At 39.1% G+C, this 19,769-nt stretch overlaps 1 protein-coding gene across 3 annotated transcripts in view; it reads left to right on the forward strand.

Annotated features, from left to right (window-relative positions):
* CDK19 (cyclin dependent kinase 19) overlaps positions 1-19,769 on the forward strand; it is a 133,460-nt gene that overhangs the window by 42,045 nt on the left and 71,646 nt on the right. For all 3 annotated transcript variants that reach the window (XM_075414211.1, XM_075414213.1, XM_075414212.1), the window contains one exon: positions 7,144-7,254. In XM_075414211.1, coding sequence (XP_075270326.1) covers positions 7,144-7,254 — 111 coding nt within the window. The remainder of the gene's footprint in view (positions 1-7,143; positions 7,255-19,769) is intronic.

A 19,769-nucleotide genomic window follows, 5' to 3' on the forward strand; every position in this document is an offset into this window, starting at 1 on the left:
GTGAGTGCAGTGTTTGTCTTCCCGTTTTCTCTAATTTTCTCAAGTTTCCTTCATGACAAGATGAACGCATCTGTCTTCACCCTGCTTTTGTAGGTGGTAGCTAGAAAGCATTTTTCATCCTATGGTGAAAAAGTATTTCTGTGCAAGAGTTATTTCTTTTGAGGAATGTACTGTCTGACTATTTTTAAATGTGCTAAACGCCTTCATAATTGCTCGTGTTGTTTACATTAGGAACAGCATAATTCTCCTCCTTCTGTCTCTCAGAAACTGTCTTTTTCTTTGGGAAACTCTCTGTACCTCAGAAGAGCAAGAGACTTCCTAGTTGCTAGTCTACTTACCATAGAAGTTACTTGCATTTTATGGTGACAGACAATTTGTAGGCTAAATTCAATGAGTTTAAACCAAATTACTGTAGGAGCTGGCTATCAATCAGTATGTGATCTTTTTCATCTGCTGGAGATGATCAATAAAAGCTCACCAACCCACCTTTCACGCAGGCTTCTATAAAAGCACAGACTACATAGACATTGTATCACTGAATCTAGTGGCTGTTATATCAAATTCATCAAGTAATATTTTTTCCAATGATGACCAAGCTGCAAATGAGAGATGCTCTTTTCCCTGCTACTGAGAAGCTAATCCTGAACCTTGCTGTTCACGAGATGCCATCTTGCAGGGTGAATTTATCGCTTATCAGTTGTACCTGTTTGTTCTTCAGCCATGATTATCATTTAGCATAATGATGTCTTTCATCTTTGCTGCTCGTGCCTTTGTATTTTAGTGGATATCAAGCTTAATTTCTTTCAGTATTTGATCAGTTACAGTAATTGAGCAAGCTTTTTATTCCCTGTTGAGAGAGAGATTATTTGCTCCTTCTTTACTTCTTTCAGGGCGAGTTCATCTTTTGTGTGTGCGTGTGGGGGAAGGTGTTTGAGCATAGGTAAAGAAAAACACATATAGTATTTTAAAAACATATCACAGAAGCCTTTAAGTATTGATATCAATGCATTCCTTTCTCTCCTGTAAGCACCTCAACTAGTATATCTAATATCAGACTTACCCTCTTAATTGTCTTTGTTTTATAGTAATCCAATTCTACCTCTTTGTCACTTGCACCTGATGACTTCTCAGTTTGTGGTAGAAATTCATGGTTAGTTTCTAAGTGCACGAATTCAGATTTTGTGCTGTTAATTTCATGCTGTTTCTGTTAGCCTTTGTTTACTCCATCACAGAATAAAGTATCATAAAAGGCGATGTGTTATTCCACTGCTTTTCTTCATTGGGAATGCTGCCTTTATTTAATCAGATAATTTCATTCACACTCATGATTTTGATGCTAAGACAGGTTTTATTAATAATCACAATACCTATTATTTGGTAACTCTCCAACTGGTTAATATAGAGAACTACTTTACCTTGAAATGTTTTCCATCATCAACTGCCTTCTTAGGTAGTTTCTTGCTCACCTCAAACTTCTTCCAGTTGTCATCTTTCCCATCTGACGAACTACTTAATGCCATTATAAAGCGTCCTGGGTTCGGCCAGGACAGGGTTAATTTTCACCGGACTCCAGGAAGGGGCACAGCCGGGTGGGCTGACCCCACCTGGCCAAGCAGAGCCGGGTATTCCATACCATGTGCCGTCACGCTGGGTTCCGGTGGGAGGGGGCGGCGCGGCGGGAACTCACGCGCAGCTCGGGAGCTTGCGGTGGCGGTTGTGGAAGGCGGCTCTGTGGGTCGTGCGGTTTGTGTTGTGTTTTCTCCTTATCTGTACCGTTGTTATTCCTGTTCTGTTTGCTTGCTGTTCTGTTAAACTGCCCTTATCCCGACCCACCGGTTTCTGCCTGGTTCTTTCCATGCTCCTCTGCACCCCGGCGGGGGGAGGGGCGGCCGCGTGGCGCTTTTGTTGCCGGCTGCAGCCGAACCAGAACATAAAGTTGAATTTTGAACACAGATTTTCTGCTTGTGTAGAAAATCAGTTATCAGAGAAGAAAATCAGGATAGTTTGGTTTTAACACATTTTACTTTGTATTCATTGTTTCAAAATGTTCTTTTGTGTGTATTGGGTTAACAGGTCTGCAAATGCCTCGCCTGCTTTCCGTGTCCCCTTTATAAATGCATGTTCTGTAATTGCTAATTATGGTGCCACCTCCAAGTTCTGCTTGTATCTGACTTGTGGTAATTTTCACTTTCTTAAACATGAGGCATTTCCATTATGTGTATATTTGTTCTTTCCATGATCAGTATCGCAGCTGTCATTAAAACCTGAGGTAAAATATTTTAGATTGTCTATCCAGAGAAGGAGCACAAGAGAGTGCACAAGAATAAGAAAGTGAAAGTGGGATATCATATAGTTTAAAGAAAAATAACAATCTGTACTGTTTATTTTGACTTTCCATGCAAAGTCTAATGCAGCTTGACTGGTGACACTTTACATTTCCTATGAGTCAAGCTTCTATACCAATTCTTTGCCAACTTAATTCTTTCTCAGGCCTCAGAGACGTTCCCATCATGATCTCCACCCCTCCCCTGCTGTAAGAGACATCCAGTTGTGAGGGAGATGCTCAGTGTGCCTCATGAGAGAGCTTACTTGTCAGCAGAAGAAATTACTAGCAATTCTGCATATACTGTGGAGCTGCCTGGAATCCTACAAGCTGTTTCATGCTATTTGGGCTATCCAAAATGCAGCATTTTAAAATTTGAGACTGCGGCATCAACTAAGAACTGTGATGAGCAAAGATGCTTCCACAATTCTCTCGACCAGAAAGATAATGTAAAAAACAAAATAAAATAAAAAAAAAATCTAGTGTGTTTACAAGAAAGCCATTGTACAGGACAGTCAAAGTTGCACAGATGTTGACAACTCGGAATGATGTCCTTCACAATGACTTTCTGCCTAACCTAAAAGCAGAAGTGGCAAATCTAATGTGAGATGAGTTAGGTCTTTGTCCTCAAGGTTAGGGTTACCTGAAGAGCTGTGTGCTACCAGGCATCCTTTAAAGCAATACATAGTTTTGCAGCCATTTAGACAAAAATTAATGACAATACAATTAGGTGGTTGGTGTAGAAGTTAAATATTGACAAAGTTCTAGGCAAACGTAAAAGTCGTTAGGGTAGGCAGTTGATACAACTGTGGTACAAGTAGCTTTAAATACGTCCCCATGTTTCCACATTATTCACAGAATCACAGAATGTTGGGGGTTGGAAGGGACCTCTGTGGGGCTTCCACCTGTCTATTTTAATGAAAATATTGGTGCCGAAGTCTCTGATTTCTTTTTAGCTAAGCCTTAGATCAACACTTATGTTTAAAACACTTGTCTCAAATTTGCTTTCTCTTGATTTCCATAGCTGTGTTTTAGGTTCTGCCCCATACTCCTTTCTGATCACATCTTTTCAGTGCTTTTTGAATGACTCATCTCTGCTCTTTTCGTACCTGTGAGTAACATTGGTTTGGGCCCTGTGCTCTCTTCTGCTATAGTCCATCTCTATACAACATTATGTTTAGACATAAATCTGACCAACATATCTTTGTGATTCATGCTGGTCACTTCATAGAGCTGTGGAATGATTTGGGTTGGAAGGGACCTTATAGACCACCTAGTTCCAATCCCCCTGCCATCGGCAGGGACACCTTCCACTAGACCAGGTTGCTCAAAGTCCCATCCAACCTGGCCTTGAGCACTTCCAGGGAGGGGGCAGCCACAGCTTCTCTGGGCAACCTGTGGCAGTGCCTCACCACCCTCATAGTAAAGAATTTCTTTCTGTATCTAATCTGAATCTGCCCTCTTTTACTTTGAAGCTATTACCCCTTGTACCCTAAGCTATAGTTTCCGATGTCATTGGTTGGTGTCTAGCACCACTGCAAGTCCAGTGTAGCTAGAGCAGAGCTCCTGTTCTTGACCCAGTGCGTTGGACTCTAGAGCCACTGGACTTTTGGTCTGGCTCCTGCTGCTGAAGAACTGGCTGCTGTGGCACTGGTAGTCTTGATGGCCAGAATGTCACAAAGCCTTTAAAACCATTCTGGTCTGGATGTGCGCTGTTTGTTTCCACTTGCAGCTTTCTATTATACATGGAATTTCTTGTGGCCTGTTGCTGTATTAGGGTTGTGACTCCGTAGAAGAGGAAGGTATAAAGATCCACTATTTGTTAAAAATACAAAGACACTTGCAAAATTATTATCCCTGGTAATTGCAAAGAATTCACTTAAGGTAGACAAATGAGAATAACACAAAAATTTAATTAGCTTCCTTCTTAATTAAGAAATTTGCTCATCTGTTGGACTACAAGTAGATAATACAAAAGCTTGTTTAAATATTTTTAATAATAACTTATCAGTATTTTCTATTACACACCATTTGATGGAACAAGATAATTGGACAAGTTTTTAGTCTAGTTTTTAATATTGGTTGGTGTCTAATACAACTACAGAATGAGCTTAAGTCAGGGAATCAAGTCCTTAAATGTTCTGTATAAATTATGAATATCCTCTTAAGTACAACTATTAGATAAGATGTATTTTGGTAAGCTTTCAGATGTCTGATATGTTTTGCTTGGTAACTGCTTCTCTTGAGAGAAAAAAAAAATACATTGTTATTTACAATGCTGCTGTGGTCCCTGTGATGAAGATACCGGGAACATCTCAGCATCTTCTAGATTGCAACTTTAAAAATAACCTTATTGCTTTTAACATGTTCATTTAAAACATGGTTTAGAAAAATCGCTAACTTTTCCAAGCAGAGCAGGCTTGAGAAGCAGGCGGGTAGAGAGTGCGCCTGTAAGCTGTGTAAACAGACTTTTGTAGTTTGGTGGGAGCTCTTGCCATCTATGCCTGCAACCAGTCACCCAGCAGCTGAAAAATACAGCCTCAGGACTTCATTGCAGATGCTGTTTGTTGGCCTTAGAGTGCTCCATTCTTCAGGTCAGATACAGGCATTCTCTGTTAAAAACTCAACACATGTAGTATAAAACTTAACATAGTAATTTCTTCCTCCTGTTCTCGTGCTTTTTACAATAAGCAGTGTTCAGGATCATACCAATAGTTTGATTCCGTCATGTGAAAAATGCTGGGTTTGAATAAGGATGCTTGTTGTCTTACCAAAGTTGAATCAAAGGAGAAGAACAGTGCATTAGAAGTAACTTGCTCATTGTAAAAGAGTGTATGTAGTTGTTTTGGAGAAGAATTTTACCACTTTCTTTAATATGAAAGTATCCTTTTTCATGACTTGTGTGAAAAGGAGAGGTTTCAGTTTTCATTTATTAATCAGTCTATTCTGATTGATGGTGACCACTGCTACGTACAGTTTCTCTGCATGGACTGGCGTGAGCAGTGGTGTTTGAGGGCTGTGGAATGCACACATTCCTATCTCTTTCTGTTAATGCCTAACACTTCAGCCATTCTTTCTGTTCTTATGCTCTACATAATATTTCTGTTAACTTGTTTATTATATGCTAGCATTTAATATGGAACTATATTCTCTTTGGCTGTTTCATACTGCAAAGTTTTAGTTATTTTGAAAGAATGCTTTATTTAATTAAAAAAAAAACCTATGTGGAATTATTTTATATTACTATTACTGCCAACAGTGTCTTTAAGAAAAATCTAATAACAAATAAAGAAAAAAGTGCCTACTGTAATTCTTTTTTCTCCTCCTAGTTTAAAAAATTATCTTAAAATAAAAAGAGCTCTGTATTAAAAAAGTAAAGAAAAAAGGCAGAGACATCACATCAAATCCCTACTGGAAAACAGCTTTTAATATTGCTAAAGGTATACAGCAACATCTCTTGATGCATGTTGAAGAGACAATTTTAATCTCTAGGGTTTTGTTAGTTTATAATTCTGCAAGTTGTTACTATTTGTTAAATGACAAAATGATTTTTATGGTATCTCGTAAGTAATACCTGGGCATGACTACTGATCAGTTCATTAGGGAGGACTTCCTTTCTTTTACAGCTAGAAATGCTTAGTATTAGGGCGAGGAAGAAACAAAGAAGAAAACACTTCCTACATCATAGAAAAAGCATTTAAATTATTTAATTTGCTGGAAAACTGGAATAGATTTAACAGCTGTAATATTCTTTAGATTTCTTGTCTTGACAGGTATTTGTATAGCCAAAGGATAATATAATATAAAATTAATCCCTTTCCTTATTTTTTTCTTCTAAAATAAGAATCTTGAGTCTTTTTCTGTAAGCTGAAAAAAGGGAAAATTCATTTCTCTCAAATGTGCCTTGGAACCTGCTCCATTTAGCATTTCGCCATAATAAATTGATTCTTGGCAATTTATATACTAGTGCTGCAGATGCAAGCAATTTGCAGATAAAACAGAAGTGATCAATCATTCTTGTGACTGCAGTATGGAGGGGAAAAAAAGAAGTGGTTCCTTGGGAATTGTGTTTTTGGGAGTACCGCTTCCCAGCTCCTCCTGAGGACTGACTTCATCTGGCAGAAGGGTGACTTCAGCAGTGGCGCCTGCTTTAATGTGCTAATTAGTCATGAGACCTACTTTTCTTTCTGGCAAGCAGTAAATAAGCTTAGGTTTATTTCTGGACTACAGGATAGTAGGTGAAACAACCATTAGAAAAATGGTTTTGGTGAACTTTTCTTTGAAAACACCTGTGTGTTCTGAGAACAACCATCCTGCAGGCTTCCAGGCAAGAGAGGCAGGAATCTAATGCAAAAGCAAATTATTGATAATGCAGTAATTATGTGGTGATCAAGAACTATGTTGTCCACACAAAGAATTGGACCAGCTGCACAGGCTTCAGTCTGGCATCCTTAAATCCTGATGTTCACCTTTGATACGAGAACAGCTACGTCTGTGTGCAATAACATCCTTTAAGATAGAAACAGAGGGCGAATGGGATGAATAGGTGGGATGGGCGCCGAGTGTGGGACAGGGAGAAGGGTGACTAGCGATGGGCAGCTGTGCTTCCAGAACAGCAACCTATCCCACGGAGGCTGCGTGTATCCTGATCTTGACGTTTTGAAAATAATGTCCTGAATCAGTGGCATATTTTCTGCTAGGGCTTCTTTTAGGGTTACTTGTTTGCTGGTTGCGCTAAAACCTGTTTTGGTTCTTTGTTGTTGTGTTTGCTTTTTCTTAACAAGCACAGAAGTAACAAGAGCTTCTCTGTTTCTCTGCAGCTTTTACGAGAACTGAAGCACCCTAATGTGATTGCATTGCAGAAGGTTTTCCTTTCTCACAGTGACAGAAAGGTTTGGCTGCTGTTTGATTATGCCGAACATGATTTGTGGGTAAGTACAGATTTCCCTGGATGTTTGAGGTAGTGTAATATGAACTTGTTCAAACTGAAGTTTGTGTGGAGTACCTTCATATAGCGCAGAGGTGCATAAATTTCTTGCTCTGTGATTAAGGATCTAACTGACATCCTGTTCTTTGTACGCTTTAAAACCTGCAAAAGGCTATGTAGAGTTTTTTTAAAGTCAGATTTCATTTTGAAGCTAAAAGAATTTTTCTACAAGCTTTAATTTGAGTTAAAGAAAACATTCCTAAATATGAGACCTTCTAAAAGAGAGTTTGGAAACGTATTTAATATTTTCTTTTTCCTGCAGTTTTATTCACACACATGCGCGCACACACACACACAAAAAACAGAGAGGGACAGCTTTACTGAGTCCTCTCACTGAGATATTGTGGAAGTGACCAACATTCAATCATCTAATTCTAAACAGTGAATTTGTGACTGTATGAGTGGAAACAAAATGAGGAAAAAAAAAAAAGCACTGCTAATTGGGCCTACTGGTGGACTATCACTATGTGGAAGAGGAGTAGAGACTTGGATATATGTTTTTAAGTTTCCAGCAAAATGTGATATAATTTGATATAATCTGTTATAGGGGTGCACATAAATTACATCATGAGTTGAACTCAGATACACATATTCAAGCTCCACACCTATTGATAAGATGTGAGTTGCTTGGACCTGGATTTGTGATTAAACCCAAAAGATATCAAACACTAAGAGTAACCAATATATTTAGAGTTCCTTTGAAAATACTAGCAAGGAGAGAATCACAGAATCACAGAATGGTAGGGGTTGGAAGGGACCTCTGTGGGTCATCTAGTCCAACCCTCCTGCCGAAGCAGGGTCACCTACAGCAGGCTGCAGAGGACCTTGTCCAGGCGGGTCTTGAATATCTCCAGAGAAGGAGACTCCACAGTCTCCCTGGGCAGCCAGTTCCAGTGCTCTGTCATGCTGAGGGAAGAAGTTCTTCCTCATGTTCAGACGGAACTTCCTGTGCTTCAGTTTGTGCCCATTGCCCCTTGTCCTGTTGCTGGGCACCACTGAAAAGGGTTTGGCCCCATCCTCCTGACATCCACCCTTGAGCTATTTATAAGCATTTATTAGGTTCCCTCGCAGCCTTCTCTTCTTCAGGCTGAACAAGCCCAGCTCCCTCAGCCTCTCCTCATAGGAGAGATGCTCCAGTCCCCTCATCATCCTCGTAGCCCTCCGCTGGGCTCTCCCCAGTAGCTCCTCATCTTTCTTGAACTGAGGAGCCCAGAACTGGACAGAGTACTCCAGATGGGGCCTCACTAGGGCAGTGTAGAGGGGAAGGAGAACCTCCCTTGACCTGCTGGCCACACTCCTCCTAATGCACCCCAGGATGCCATTGGCCTTCATGGCAGCCAGGGCACACTGCTGGCTCATGGTCAATGTGTCATCCACCAGGACACCCAGGTCCCTCTCCACAGAGCTGCTCTCCAGCAGGTCTGCCCCAAGCCTGTACTGGTGCATGGGGTTGTTCCTCCCCAGGTGCAGGACCCTGCCTTTGGCTTTGTTGAACCTCATCAAGTTCCTCTCTGCCCAACTTTCCAGCCTATCGAGGTCATGCTGAATGGCAGCACAGCCTTCTGGTGTATCTACCACACCTCCCAGTTTTGTGTCATCAGCAAACTTGCTGAGGATACATTCTAACTCTTCATCCAGGTCGTTGATGAAGTTGAACAAGACTGGGCCCAGTACTGACCCCTGAGGGACACCACTAGTTACCGGCCTCCAACTAGACTCGGCACCGCTGACGACAACCCTCTGAGTTCTTCCATTCAGCCAGTTGTCAGTCCACCTCACCGACCACTCATCCAGCCCACACTTCCTGAGAGGAAGTGGTAATATTAATTCCAATATTACTATTTAAGGCTTCAGTAATGTAGAATTTGCTATTACTAATGTTAGTGACAAATCTATTTTTTTTTCTTAGCTCTCAAGAGCTAACGTTTATGTACTTGTAAAAGACACAAAATTGGAAGGAAAGTAAAATTAGACCATGCAAAAAGATACATAGGGCTCAGAACAGGTGAAGTCATGGTATTTCATTCCCCTTTGTATGCTTAAAAAGTATTTAATTTGATTTCTTTCATGGGTTAGTAGCTTTGTATTTTAAAACCTTTCTTCATCAAAGTTCAGTGTACACTGAGAGTTTGTGTATTTCTCACAACTGGTGACAGTGATTATGAATACGAATGCAGCAGCTAAAACCCTGGATAGATAGAATTTATTTGTGCATCAATTGAGTGAACTCATTTTATGGAACAACCACAACAACCACATTTTACTGCTACATTGAATGGCATGTTTAAAACACCTTTTTTTTTCTAACCTTTTCCGTTTGGATTTATTTTGGGCATGTGGTTTTTACACTACTTCGTGATTTTTCACATGATTTAACAGCTTTGAATAAAGAATCGCTGCAGTCTAATGTTCTTACCACTCCTCACATCTGGCTGGCTATTGGTCATAATCTCACTGAAGTTAATTCTTTTCTATTATTTGAGACTGAAATGTTTGTTACAGTAGTTATTTGATGTGAACTGGTCTCCCACCTCCTAACTCTCTTACTTATTTTTCTATGGAACATGCTACACAAATCATTTGTCCTTTCCTGTATAATTGCCCATGTTTCCTTGTCCTTGCTTTTTGAGCCTCTGCCAGGAATTTCTTTTTCTCCTTTGCGTGAAGTTAGCCATGTTCAAGGCACTCTTAGTTCTGGCTTAACCTTGGTCGTCATTTCCTTTACTGTCAGCACTTCCCAAGCATCGCTCCTAATTCCCCTTTTGTCTCTTTTGCTCACTCCCGACTTTGTGTCTTTTTCCACGCTGCCTCCTACACATGGAACAGCCTCCCAATTAACGTACGTAAAGATCCTTCACTATCCTCCTTCAAAAAACCTCCTGAAAATCCACTTATTTTGTAACACATTTCAGTAATAACAACCACTTGTCATTCTGTCTGTGTTTGTGTTGTGTTTCGCGTTTCCTGTGTTTTACAGCTTGTACCCTTTCAGCTACTTGGGGTAGAAACTGTAGCAGGGCATTAGCACAGTTTGTTACTGCTTAGCACAATGTGCCCCCCCCTGCACTACATAAAACCAAAATAAATTTATTCATTGTGGGTATCAGTTTAGAAGGATTTGAGTTTTGGAGTAGCAGATGTGCTGTCACTAGAGAGATGTAGATTCCCAGAGATCGATAGTTTCAAATGTAGGTAACTTCGATTTACTTACCAAAGTTTGTCTCTAAGTATGGGAATCGTCCTTCTGTTCAAAGCTGCCCAGCTTTAGTAACTTCCATTGGCTTCAATGAGAAGAGTAAATGCTCATCACTTACAAACGTCAGATTAATTAAAATCATTACATTTTTCAGCTTCTGTACTGGAAACATTTGGCAAGAGATGAATAAACTATATTAGATGCTATCTTATTCTGTTCATTTTGTAATACTGAGAAAAAATGTCCTGTTCTAATGAGGAAAAGTGATGGTGCCAATTAAGCTTATTAAAAAGTTCTTTTCTGGTGAGCAAGAACTTTTTTTTTTTAACTTTGTATTTAATTCCCAAGGATTAGACTGCTCAAATCTGAAATTTGAGTATAGATAGCAGCAGAATTTATAATTTGCTATAACTTCAGTTAGATGCCATTACCAAGGGATGAAGAAAGCTATGCTAATTTGAACTACTTTTGACAGGTATTGGTGAAGACTTATTACCTTGTCCTTGCCTACAGACACATTCACCATTTAATAACTAAGCCTATCAGAGATTTTTCCTTCATCACCTCTCAAGTTACATTATACAAAACAATGCAAAGACATTCATGAGATTACAATAAAGAGTATCTGAGAATCTAAGAACACTTTTGACTGATCGATTTATAACGCTTGTTTGCTTTAATTACCTAAGTACTTAGTGTAATCCACAAATGATTTCCTTATGATTTTTCTTGGCTATTAGTCTCCGTCAGTTGGTAAAGTTCTTAGGCTGTTGGATGCGCCGCGTTTGTTAATTAAGTGTATTGTCTACACTGTCATCACTGCTTAGATATGCTCATGCTATGAAGTAAATGCAAGACTCCCTAGCTTGTACCTCAGTGTGAGAGGAGCATCGCACGCAAGGTTAAAAATGTGGGTGTCCACAGATGCCACTGAATATCTCGTACATTCTAGGCCACATCCTTTCTTAACTCATGGTAACTTGCTTCAGTCTCACACCTTTACATTCCAATTCTCTGAAACTTTCAGCTTCCTACACATTCGTAGCAACAGAACCAGCCGTCTCCTGTTCCTTCTCTTGTGAGGGATATTTCTTTTTCAGTATCTACTCATAAGGTCTTGGATGCTTTTAATTCAAATTGTATCCAGGTTTTCTGCCTTGACTAATTTACGTTCAGGTAAAAAAAATGTGATTCAGTTAACATATAGCTGAGTTAAGATTAAGTGCACAAATGGAAATGGTACTACTTTTAAGTTACCTTTTCCAGTATGCAGTTAGAACTTCGTAGTCTTACAAAACTATGCATGGATGAAATCTTTCCAAGAAAGAGCGTAATTCCTTCAACTGATACGTGTATTTTGCTGCTATGTTCATTTGTGACTTTTAAAACAAAATGATTGGTTTAAATGCGTGAGTTTTTGCTGTTTATCATTAAGGAATAACTTACTTTCCTATTCAACTTTCATGTATCTTCTTATTTTACCTTAGTCTTAAGTTGTACACTGCTGTCCAGAACTTCCTATGTAAAGCTCATGCACTTTAAGACATTATTCAAGTTTGTATTAAATACATTAAATGCCTGACAGTTACTTAATTGGACTTAAAGAAAAGTTTTATACAAAGGAGGTCTGCTTTGGACGTAAATTCTTTTTGTTTTCAGTGGAGTTACTTTCAGCCATTGGAGAGGTTATAGTACTTAGAGCTTTTCTGTTGTTCCTAGCTACTCTCCTATGCTTCTACAGCACCAGATTTTTAGTACTGAAAACATTTTCTAAGGCACACATTTTTGTCTTTAGTGCTGTAGATAAGCACACAATGTCTTCAATTCCATATTGTCTATATTTTTAAATGTGATTTTTGATTCTAAGCAACGTTTTTGTAACATTTTTTATCTTCTGAATTGATCGGGTATCTGCTTTTCTAGCTGTTGTACAGAGTTAATTCTCAGACTCATTTAATATGTGTGTATAACTTAAAGCTTTAAGATCTCCTTTTCTGGAGATCTATGTTGTAACTTAAACCAGAAGCCTCTGAAATTTTTTTTTAACCTCATTTTGAAAAACAGTGGCATTTTTAGCGCAGTAGAATGTGTTTTATAGCCATAAAAACATTGTTGATTCTTAAATGATTAAATAAGTTATTAACTATGATTTGATAATACTGAATGTGGTGATACATTCACCATCCAAGACCAGTTACACCATGATCTGGGTATTTTTTAGGGATGGTTGAATATTTCTCCTATTATTAGATTGCAGTGATCTCTAACAACTAACTGCTTAGCAGTAACTAGCACTGAGAAATGTGGAGTAAAATTCATCTTGAAATTATTGCTGACAATAAAAATATGTGGACAGACTGGCTTTGGATTGTATGAAATATTGTTATGTATATATTTTGCTTTTTAAAAATGTAGGATAGAGATTGTAAGCATAGTTGTGTGTACCTAAAAATAATCATCAAATAATGGAAAGGAGGAAATACTCTTCCTACATGTGAATTTTGTAACACTAGCTGAGTCTCTCAATATACAAATAAATACACTTAATTTCAGCTAACAACATTTTGAATAATGTTCTTCTATGCTAAATGAAATTGTGAGGATGTCGCATACTGACTTGTGCAACAAACCTGCACATTTGTTTAATCACATGAATGTTTTCTGATTGATCTGGGTTTTAAAGTATTCCTCAAATATGTTGTAGTAAGTTATAATTCTTTCTGCTGCTAGGCTAGCTCTTAATCATGAGGATAATTCACATGCTAGTTGATCACAAATACTTCTATGCATATGAAAATACTTTTCTCAGTGTAGCAGTTTTATTTTTTATTTTTCATCTTTTAATTTTCTGTAGTCGTGTATATTTTTGTTTTAATTCAGTCCTGCTCCACTAGGTGATTCTTTGTGCAGTCTGGTCTGTCGTATCTTAACCAATACAGGATCCTGCTAGCTGGCAGAAGAATTTAACATTTGCTGGGGCAAAGGGAGTGGGCTGGCATAGGTTTTGATTGCTTTTAAGTTACAATTTCTGTCATCATCCATTGTTACAGGAAGTCTTGATGGCATGATCTGTCCCTTCCAAATAAAACGGCTGGGGTCTTTTCGACACTAAAATGATAGTTGGATTTCTTGCAGAGAGCAGTGCCATTCCTTGTCAATAGCTGTCTATTCTGAGAATGCGCTCGTCACTCACAAAACTTGCTTTTTCTGCCAGAGTTGTAGGGGTTTCAGGGTCGTTTGTGTGAGTTCATTTTCTGTACCACAAAGCATGAGAAGTGGAGGAAACAACAGGTAGGAACAGACCTTGAAGGCAGAGGCAACGCTGCAAAAGCATAAGGTGTGTGAAGAATTAATGTGAACAGAGTGGCGTGAGTACTGAGTGTTGCAGATAGATACTGAAAGGGTAGCTGAATTCTGATGGGTTTTATTAGCATTGTATACAGTCATTTTGATGTATTTAAGTCTGAAAGATGTAGCAGAACTAGAAAGACCCCAGCAAAACCTGGAAAAATTGTACTGAATCTGTTTGCTCTGTGCTTCAAAGCTTAAGTATTTAAAACAAGTTGGCATTAGCAAAAGTTAGTGTATTAAAGCTCCTTTCACAGTTCCTTAAAATGTTGACCTCTTGTAACTTGGAAATGGATTTTTCATTAGGCAGTTTGGTTAATGACGTTCTGAAGAAGATACTTGATGCTGGCCATGTACTGGCATCGTTTAGTGGGAGCGTGCTGGGGTATCCTTTTTTCCACTCTTCTTTTGTAGGACAGTTGTGTGTTCCAAAATTGGAAACATAAGTGATAGCTGTAGAAATACTTTTACCCACTTTTGTTTTGATTCTATTTTATTTTACTTGTGATATATCCTTGACAAAATTTTTTTTTAGTGTCTGAAATGAGTCCTAAATGTAGGCATATGAAGCTGTGATTTATTTTTGGAACAGCAAACAAATGTTACTCGGGTTAGCTGGGTATATCTTTCCTCTTTTTGAGAATTGTGCAAACTCTGCACAGTTAGTTTTCATACCACCTCTAGATTTTGACTTATTCTTCCATAGCCTTTGAAGTGCTTTACATTTAATACTCAACAATATTAGTTACCATTGTTTGGATATTGATTGCTGAAGAGAGAAAATGGGAATAATTTCATGTTTAAAATGAGGCTTGAAGCCACATAACCTAGATTTTCCTCTTGGCCCTGACACAGATTTAATGTGTATTGAAGCTTCCATCTCGTAATATTAAAATGTAACTTTACTTTTTACTGGCACATTGACATAGTTCTGTTTTATTCCCAAAGGTTGGATTAGAGATTGGATAGAGAGAAGGGTTTTTGCTAAAGTGTGGGAGCAAACTATTTACTTCAGCAGGGAGAGACATCTGTGTTGACGTGACTGCATTTCAGTTTGATGGAGATGCAAGTAATTTTGAAACAAGCATTGCCACAAGCAGTGGAACTCAAGGAGTCAGATTTTCTAGGGGGCTGTGTCTTGAGGTCTGTGGATCGTCTCGTATCTGTTTAGGTGGGAGCTCACAGTGTAACTTCATTTAGTCAGACATACATAAAATCTCTCCTTTGGCTGACTTTGTACTTCCATGAAAACTTTCCAGGTCTGACATGTTTGTGTTAGGCAGTTCTTAGAATCAGGAATGGGATGACACAAACACAGAAGGAGTATGTTTGCATCGGCTTGACTTCCTTGGAAGCAGGCTACAGTTAGATATTTTTTGAATGCTCGTGTAACTGCTGGGTAAATACTAGGCATTTTCATGAAACAAGCTAAATGAGTTTGCTCTATATTGTCATGCATTATGTTTGTTTATGGTGGAGGATTTAGAAAATATATATAGTTCCTCATCAGCCAATTTTCAAACCAATTTCAATGCACTAGGTAACAGAGAAGGCAGACGAACTACTAGATTGAATATTGTTTCATGCGTCACCACTGCTTTTCTTTCCAAATACTTAGCTCTGTTTCACTTCTTTATCTATTATTGTTTATATGGTCTTGCCTTTGCGAAAGATAAAATGGTCTTGCTGACATAAGCTGGTTCATCCATTTTTCCTCTCAATTTGACTATGTTTTTTGAAGCTGAAAACTGGGAGTAAGCAGTTAGTAAATCAATAGTCCCAGAGATTGCAAACAGCAAATTATAGCAAGTCTCTGGAAGCTTCAGTACTTTTCTATAATATGAATAAATGTGTACTTTAATGTTGGTCAGTGAAGTCTTAATTTAATTTAAAATAAAAACTTAAAGCCATTGCTACAAAGTCCATGCCTTGTTTGAATTTAAAACAAAATATGTAAAAGCAATAGAAATATTTTTACAATATGTTTACTTTCAAAAGTGAATACCTGATGGGCTCACAACATTTTTGCAATCCAATCAGTTGCAGCATGATTCTGAGATTTAGTAATCTGAAAATACAGATGCAGAGAAAGGGAAACAGACTTGGCAAATTTTGCTGAATAGATTGAATATTGCTTGGAGGTTCATGTATTTCATATGACGTGTTCTTCTTTCATTTTGAAGCATTTTAGATACATCAGAAGGAGAGCTTGCGTCTACAGTGTTCTAATGAACTAACTAAAATGGAATGGTGGCTGAGTAACATTTGTGGAAGGGTTTCTGTTCTGTAGCATGTGACTGATATAGTGCTTGCTGATAGTTAAGGCTTCCCTAAACTTTTGCTGAATGTGTCTGGGTATTTTCCAGCTTTTGTGGCCAGATGGTCTATCAGAATATGGGAATTAAGTTATCTGTAGGGATTGACAGTGAAAAAAGCTGCGGAGAATGCTGAAGCTGCTTGAGTCTCTGTCTGCTTGTCATCTTGCTACAAACATGCCTCTCTGACTTGGCTGGGTTGTGGCAGTCCTCATGTTTAGTTCTTAGTGGTAAGATACAGCAATGAACTTGAGCATGCCTAAAGTTTAGGAGCTGCAATGTCCAAGTGCACCTCCTGGTTCCCAGAGAGAGATGCAGAATGTGCTCCGTACCTGTCAGGATTCCAATCTGTGCTCCCAACTCACTCTTGATGCTGTGCTATTCTGCAAGATTTATTGAATGTGAGAAGGGAGGATTGTGGTTTTGAAGCCTAGCAGTTAGGGCAGTCACCTGGGGAATGGGAAATGCAAGTTACAATTCCTGTAATTCCTATAGATTATCCATACCTTAATTAGGTCTGAGATTATGGCTGTTATATGCTGTACTGGAGGCTGCGCTGCGGGACTATTCACAAAGTGAAGCTGGTAGAGAATGCCTCATCCACTTGCATAGTGCAGCTATGTATAAAGAACATCCTAGTTTGTGCTGGCAACTGCACCCATTTCTACACCTGAGGTCTCGGTTTTAAACTATTAAATCTTAAATGTTTTAACACGGAAAGAGGTCGTGTCCCTGCCGCAGCTGAAGTCAGCAGAATTGCTTGAGTTAAAAAATTGCTTTAGCCTAGTTGTACTGGTGTGGCGTCCTTCGCTTTGGAGCTTACTGTACACCCGATCTGCCTGATCTCCAAAACTTTTATCAAATTGTTATGACCGTTTATTTATTTCTGTTCTGATGCTCCCCCCCCCCCTTTTTTTTTTTAATTTGAGGAATATTTTCTCACAACAGTGGTCAGGCCGTATGGATATACTTCTGAAAATACAAAGAAATAAGAAAAAACTTGGGCTTGCTGCTTCCATTAGAAGAGATACTGTTCAACAGTGGCACGTAATTGCCCTTCTGTTTCTTAGGTGGACACTGCTGTTAAAATTGCTTTTTAGTGTTGGTTATGTGTGGTCTTTCTTCTTGTGGCTACTTGCACACAAGAAATAGGATGAACTGCTTTTTTTACAAAACTCTTGAGTATGACTTGGTCACAAGAACTGGGGATTCATTCCAGTGACATGGGGCAAATTCTGCTTGTCAGTTCCCTATGCTATTTGGTGCTGCAGAAGGTTTTTAGTGTAATTTTTGTTTAGTTCTCTAATCTAAACTCTGATGGACTTAAGTTTGCGACTTGACAAATATAAACTTCTGTTGAGTAAAATGACAACAATCGTTTCTATTTGCTTTTCTAGGAAACTGAATTTTATCTAATGGTGATGTTGCTTGCTTAAAGCAAAACTATCAGTTTTAATTCACTTCTGCAATTCAATAACTCTTTCAAGAGAGGAGATTGCTTTCTTAGCTTTTCTGACAGGGGACAAGCAAGCATCAGGGCAAGGGGAGTTAGAATGTGTCTAAGTGATATTTCAGAGGCAGATAAGTGCAAGCTCTGCTGTCTTCTGGAGCGCGCGCGCGCGCCAGCTTTGGTAAGCGTGGTGGTGAGCCTCAGCTGGCAAGTCTGGCTGGGTAACTTAGCTTAGTGCTGCGCTGCTTTAGTTACACTATCTCTGCTTTAGAAGTAACTTGCATACCTAAAGCTCAGTGTAAAGGCAGACTATCAGCCTCAAAACTTCACCTAGGCGTTCCTGTGGAACGAGAGGAAGAAAGAGGGATGCTGCTGCTTTGGGTTGCTGCAGGAAAAAACCTTCTCCTCCTCTGCCCTTGCATAAGCTTTGCTTTGCCAATCTAGTGGATGGCCCTGGCATACTAGTAGCTGCTTGATTGATAGTGTCTCATTCCCAAACAGATTATCGCATTGCTTTAAACATCTGCTCTGTCCTGTAGTTCCTCATGGGACAAAGCCTTTGGCAGGATTCCCAGTCCATTGGAACGAACTGGGGAGCCGCACAGGAGGGCAGGGGCAGAAATCGGAGGGCCCCAGCCCAGTACCATCAGGCTCCCTTCTTCCAGAGGTACCAGAGGGGCTGGGGTAGGGCCAAAGGCAGAGCGTTCCTCCTCAGCACATCCGTGGGTAGTTGTGTCCCATGAGACCCTTTCTCAGCTTTGTTCTATATGTCTTTATTATGAGGAATAATGTCTTGTGTGGATACTGCTCAGTTTTTAAATGGGGGTAGAAATCCCTTTTAGTGATTAAATGCACCTTGAAAAAGGGCTGGGCTGGGTTTATAGGTCTCTGTGTGGTGACCTTTGCCTGTTGGTGCTCCTGTATTTTTTCATCTTTATTAATAAAGGTATTCGTTTGGGAGTTTATGGTATTGTTACTGCTTTATAAATCATATTGTAATTACACGTGATGGTCGTTAACTGGTGAGTATTCTGTGGTACTGGAAGGTAGGGACTCCCAGCTGAAGTTTTGACACAGAATCTTCTTGTCACATGGCAAGAGAAAACTTTTCTAAGGAAATGATCTCTGAAGGTTTTCCATTTATAGTTTTCAGACTGTTTGCACAGTTAAAGGATCAGATACTAAGAGCTTGTTTTGTTTACTGGTCCTCACTTGTGTGTTAAAAACTGATAATCGTGTGGATTTCTTTTATACTGTTTTTTTTTTTAATATACAGCCATCACTGTTGTATGTGTAGTAGTGGAAGGCTCAGTGGGAACATAGCTGTTGATAGGGAGTAAGCAGACTGTATTGACTTATTTGGGGCTTTTTGCTTTTTTAAATTTCCCTGTAAACAATATTGTCTACACCTTTGCTAAGCACAGTTTGACAGTGACTAAGCCAGAGGCAGCATTTACCGTGAGGAAACATCAACCCATTAGCATTTTCGTTGGGAGCAATAGTGACAAACTTGGTGGGGGGTGGTGGTGGAGGGACCAGAGGTCCAATGAAAGCACAGCCATTGGCTGCCTCTTTAACCTGGAGAGGGGGATGACCTTGAACTAGACAAATCCTATTTAAAGAATTGGGTAATTAGTAGTCTTGTCACTCCCCAGATTAGCATTTTGAATCGCTTTCAGTAAAAATGCAAACTGCCTTTATTATTTCTGTCTTTCAAAAAGCACATAATTGCAAACTATTTTGTTATTTGAGATGCTTCTTTGAATTGCCTTCAAAAAGGAGATTTTTTTTTTTTTTTTTTTAATCTGAGTGAATGGATTTAGTTGTTTGCTGAATGGCACTATGTTAAGATTGGGTTTGTGCCTTGCATAGCCCCACCTTGTCTGAGGATTGAAAACGTAGAAAGGCCTCACCCCACTTTATTTCTTGTGTAGGGTAGCAAAACCAAACCTAACCCATCATCTCCACATTGATTTTACAATACATATTAATTAGTTTATGAATATTTCATGATCTCTCAGCAATCTTTTAATGATCTTTTTGTCATTCCTTCAACTGACTGACGCTAGGGTCCTTTTGTGCATTCCATGTTTTCAAGTGGTATTTGTCCTCTAGTGGACTGACTGACTTCTGTAATCCAAGAGCCACTA

The sequence above is a fragment of the Opisthocomus hoazin genome, chromosome 2 (assembly GCF_030867145.1).
Source record: "Opisthocomus hoazin isolate bOpiHoa1 chromosome 2, bOpiHoa1.hap1, whole genome shotgun sequence".
NCBI lineage: Eukaryota > Metazoa > Chordata > Aves > Opisthocomiformes > Opisthocomidae > Opisthocomus > Opisthocomus hoazin.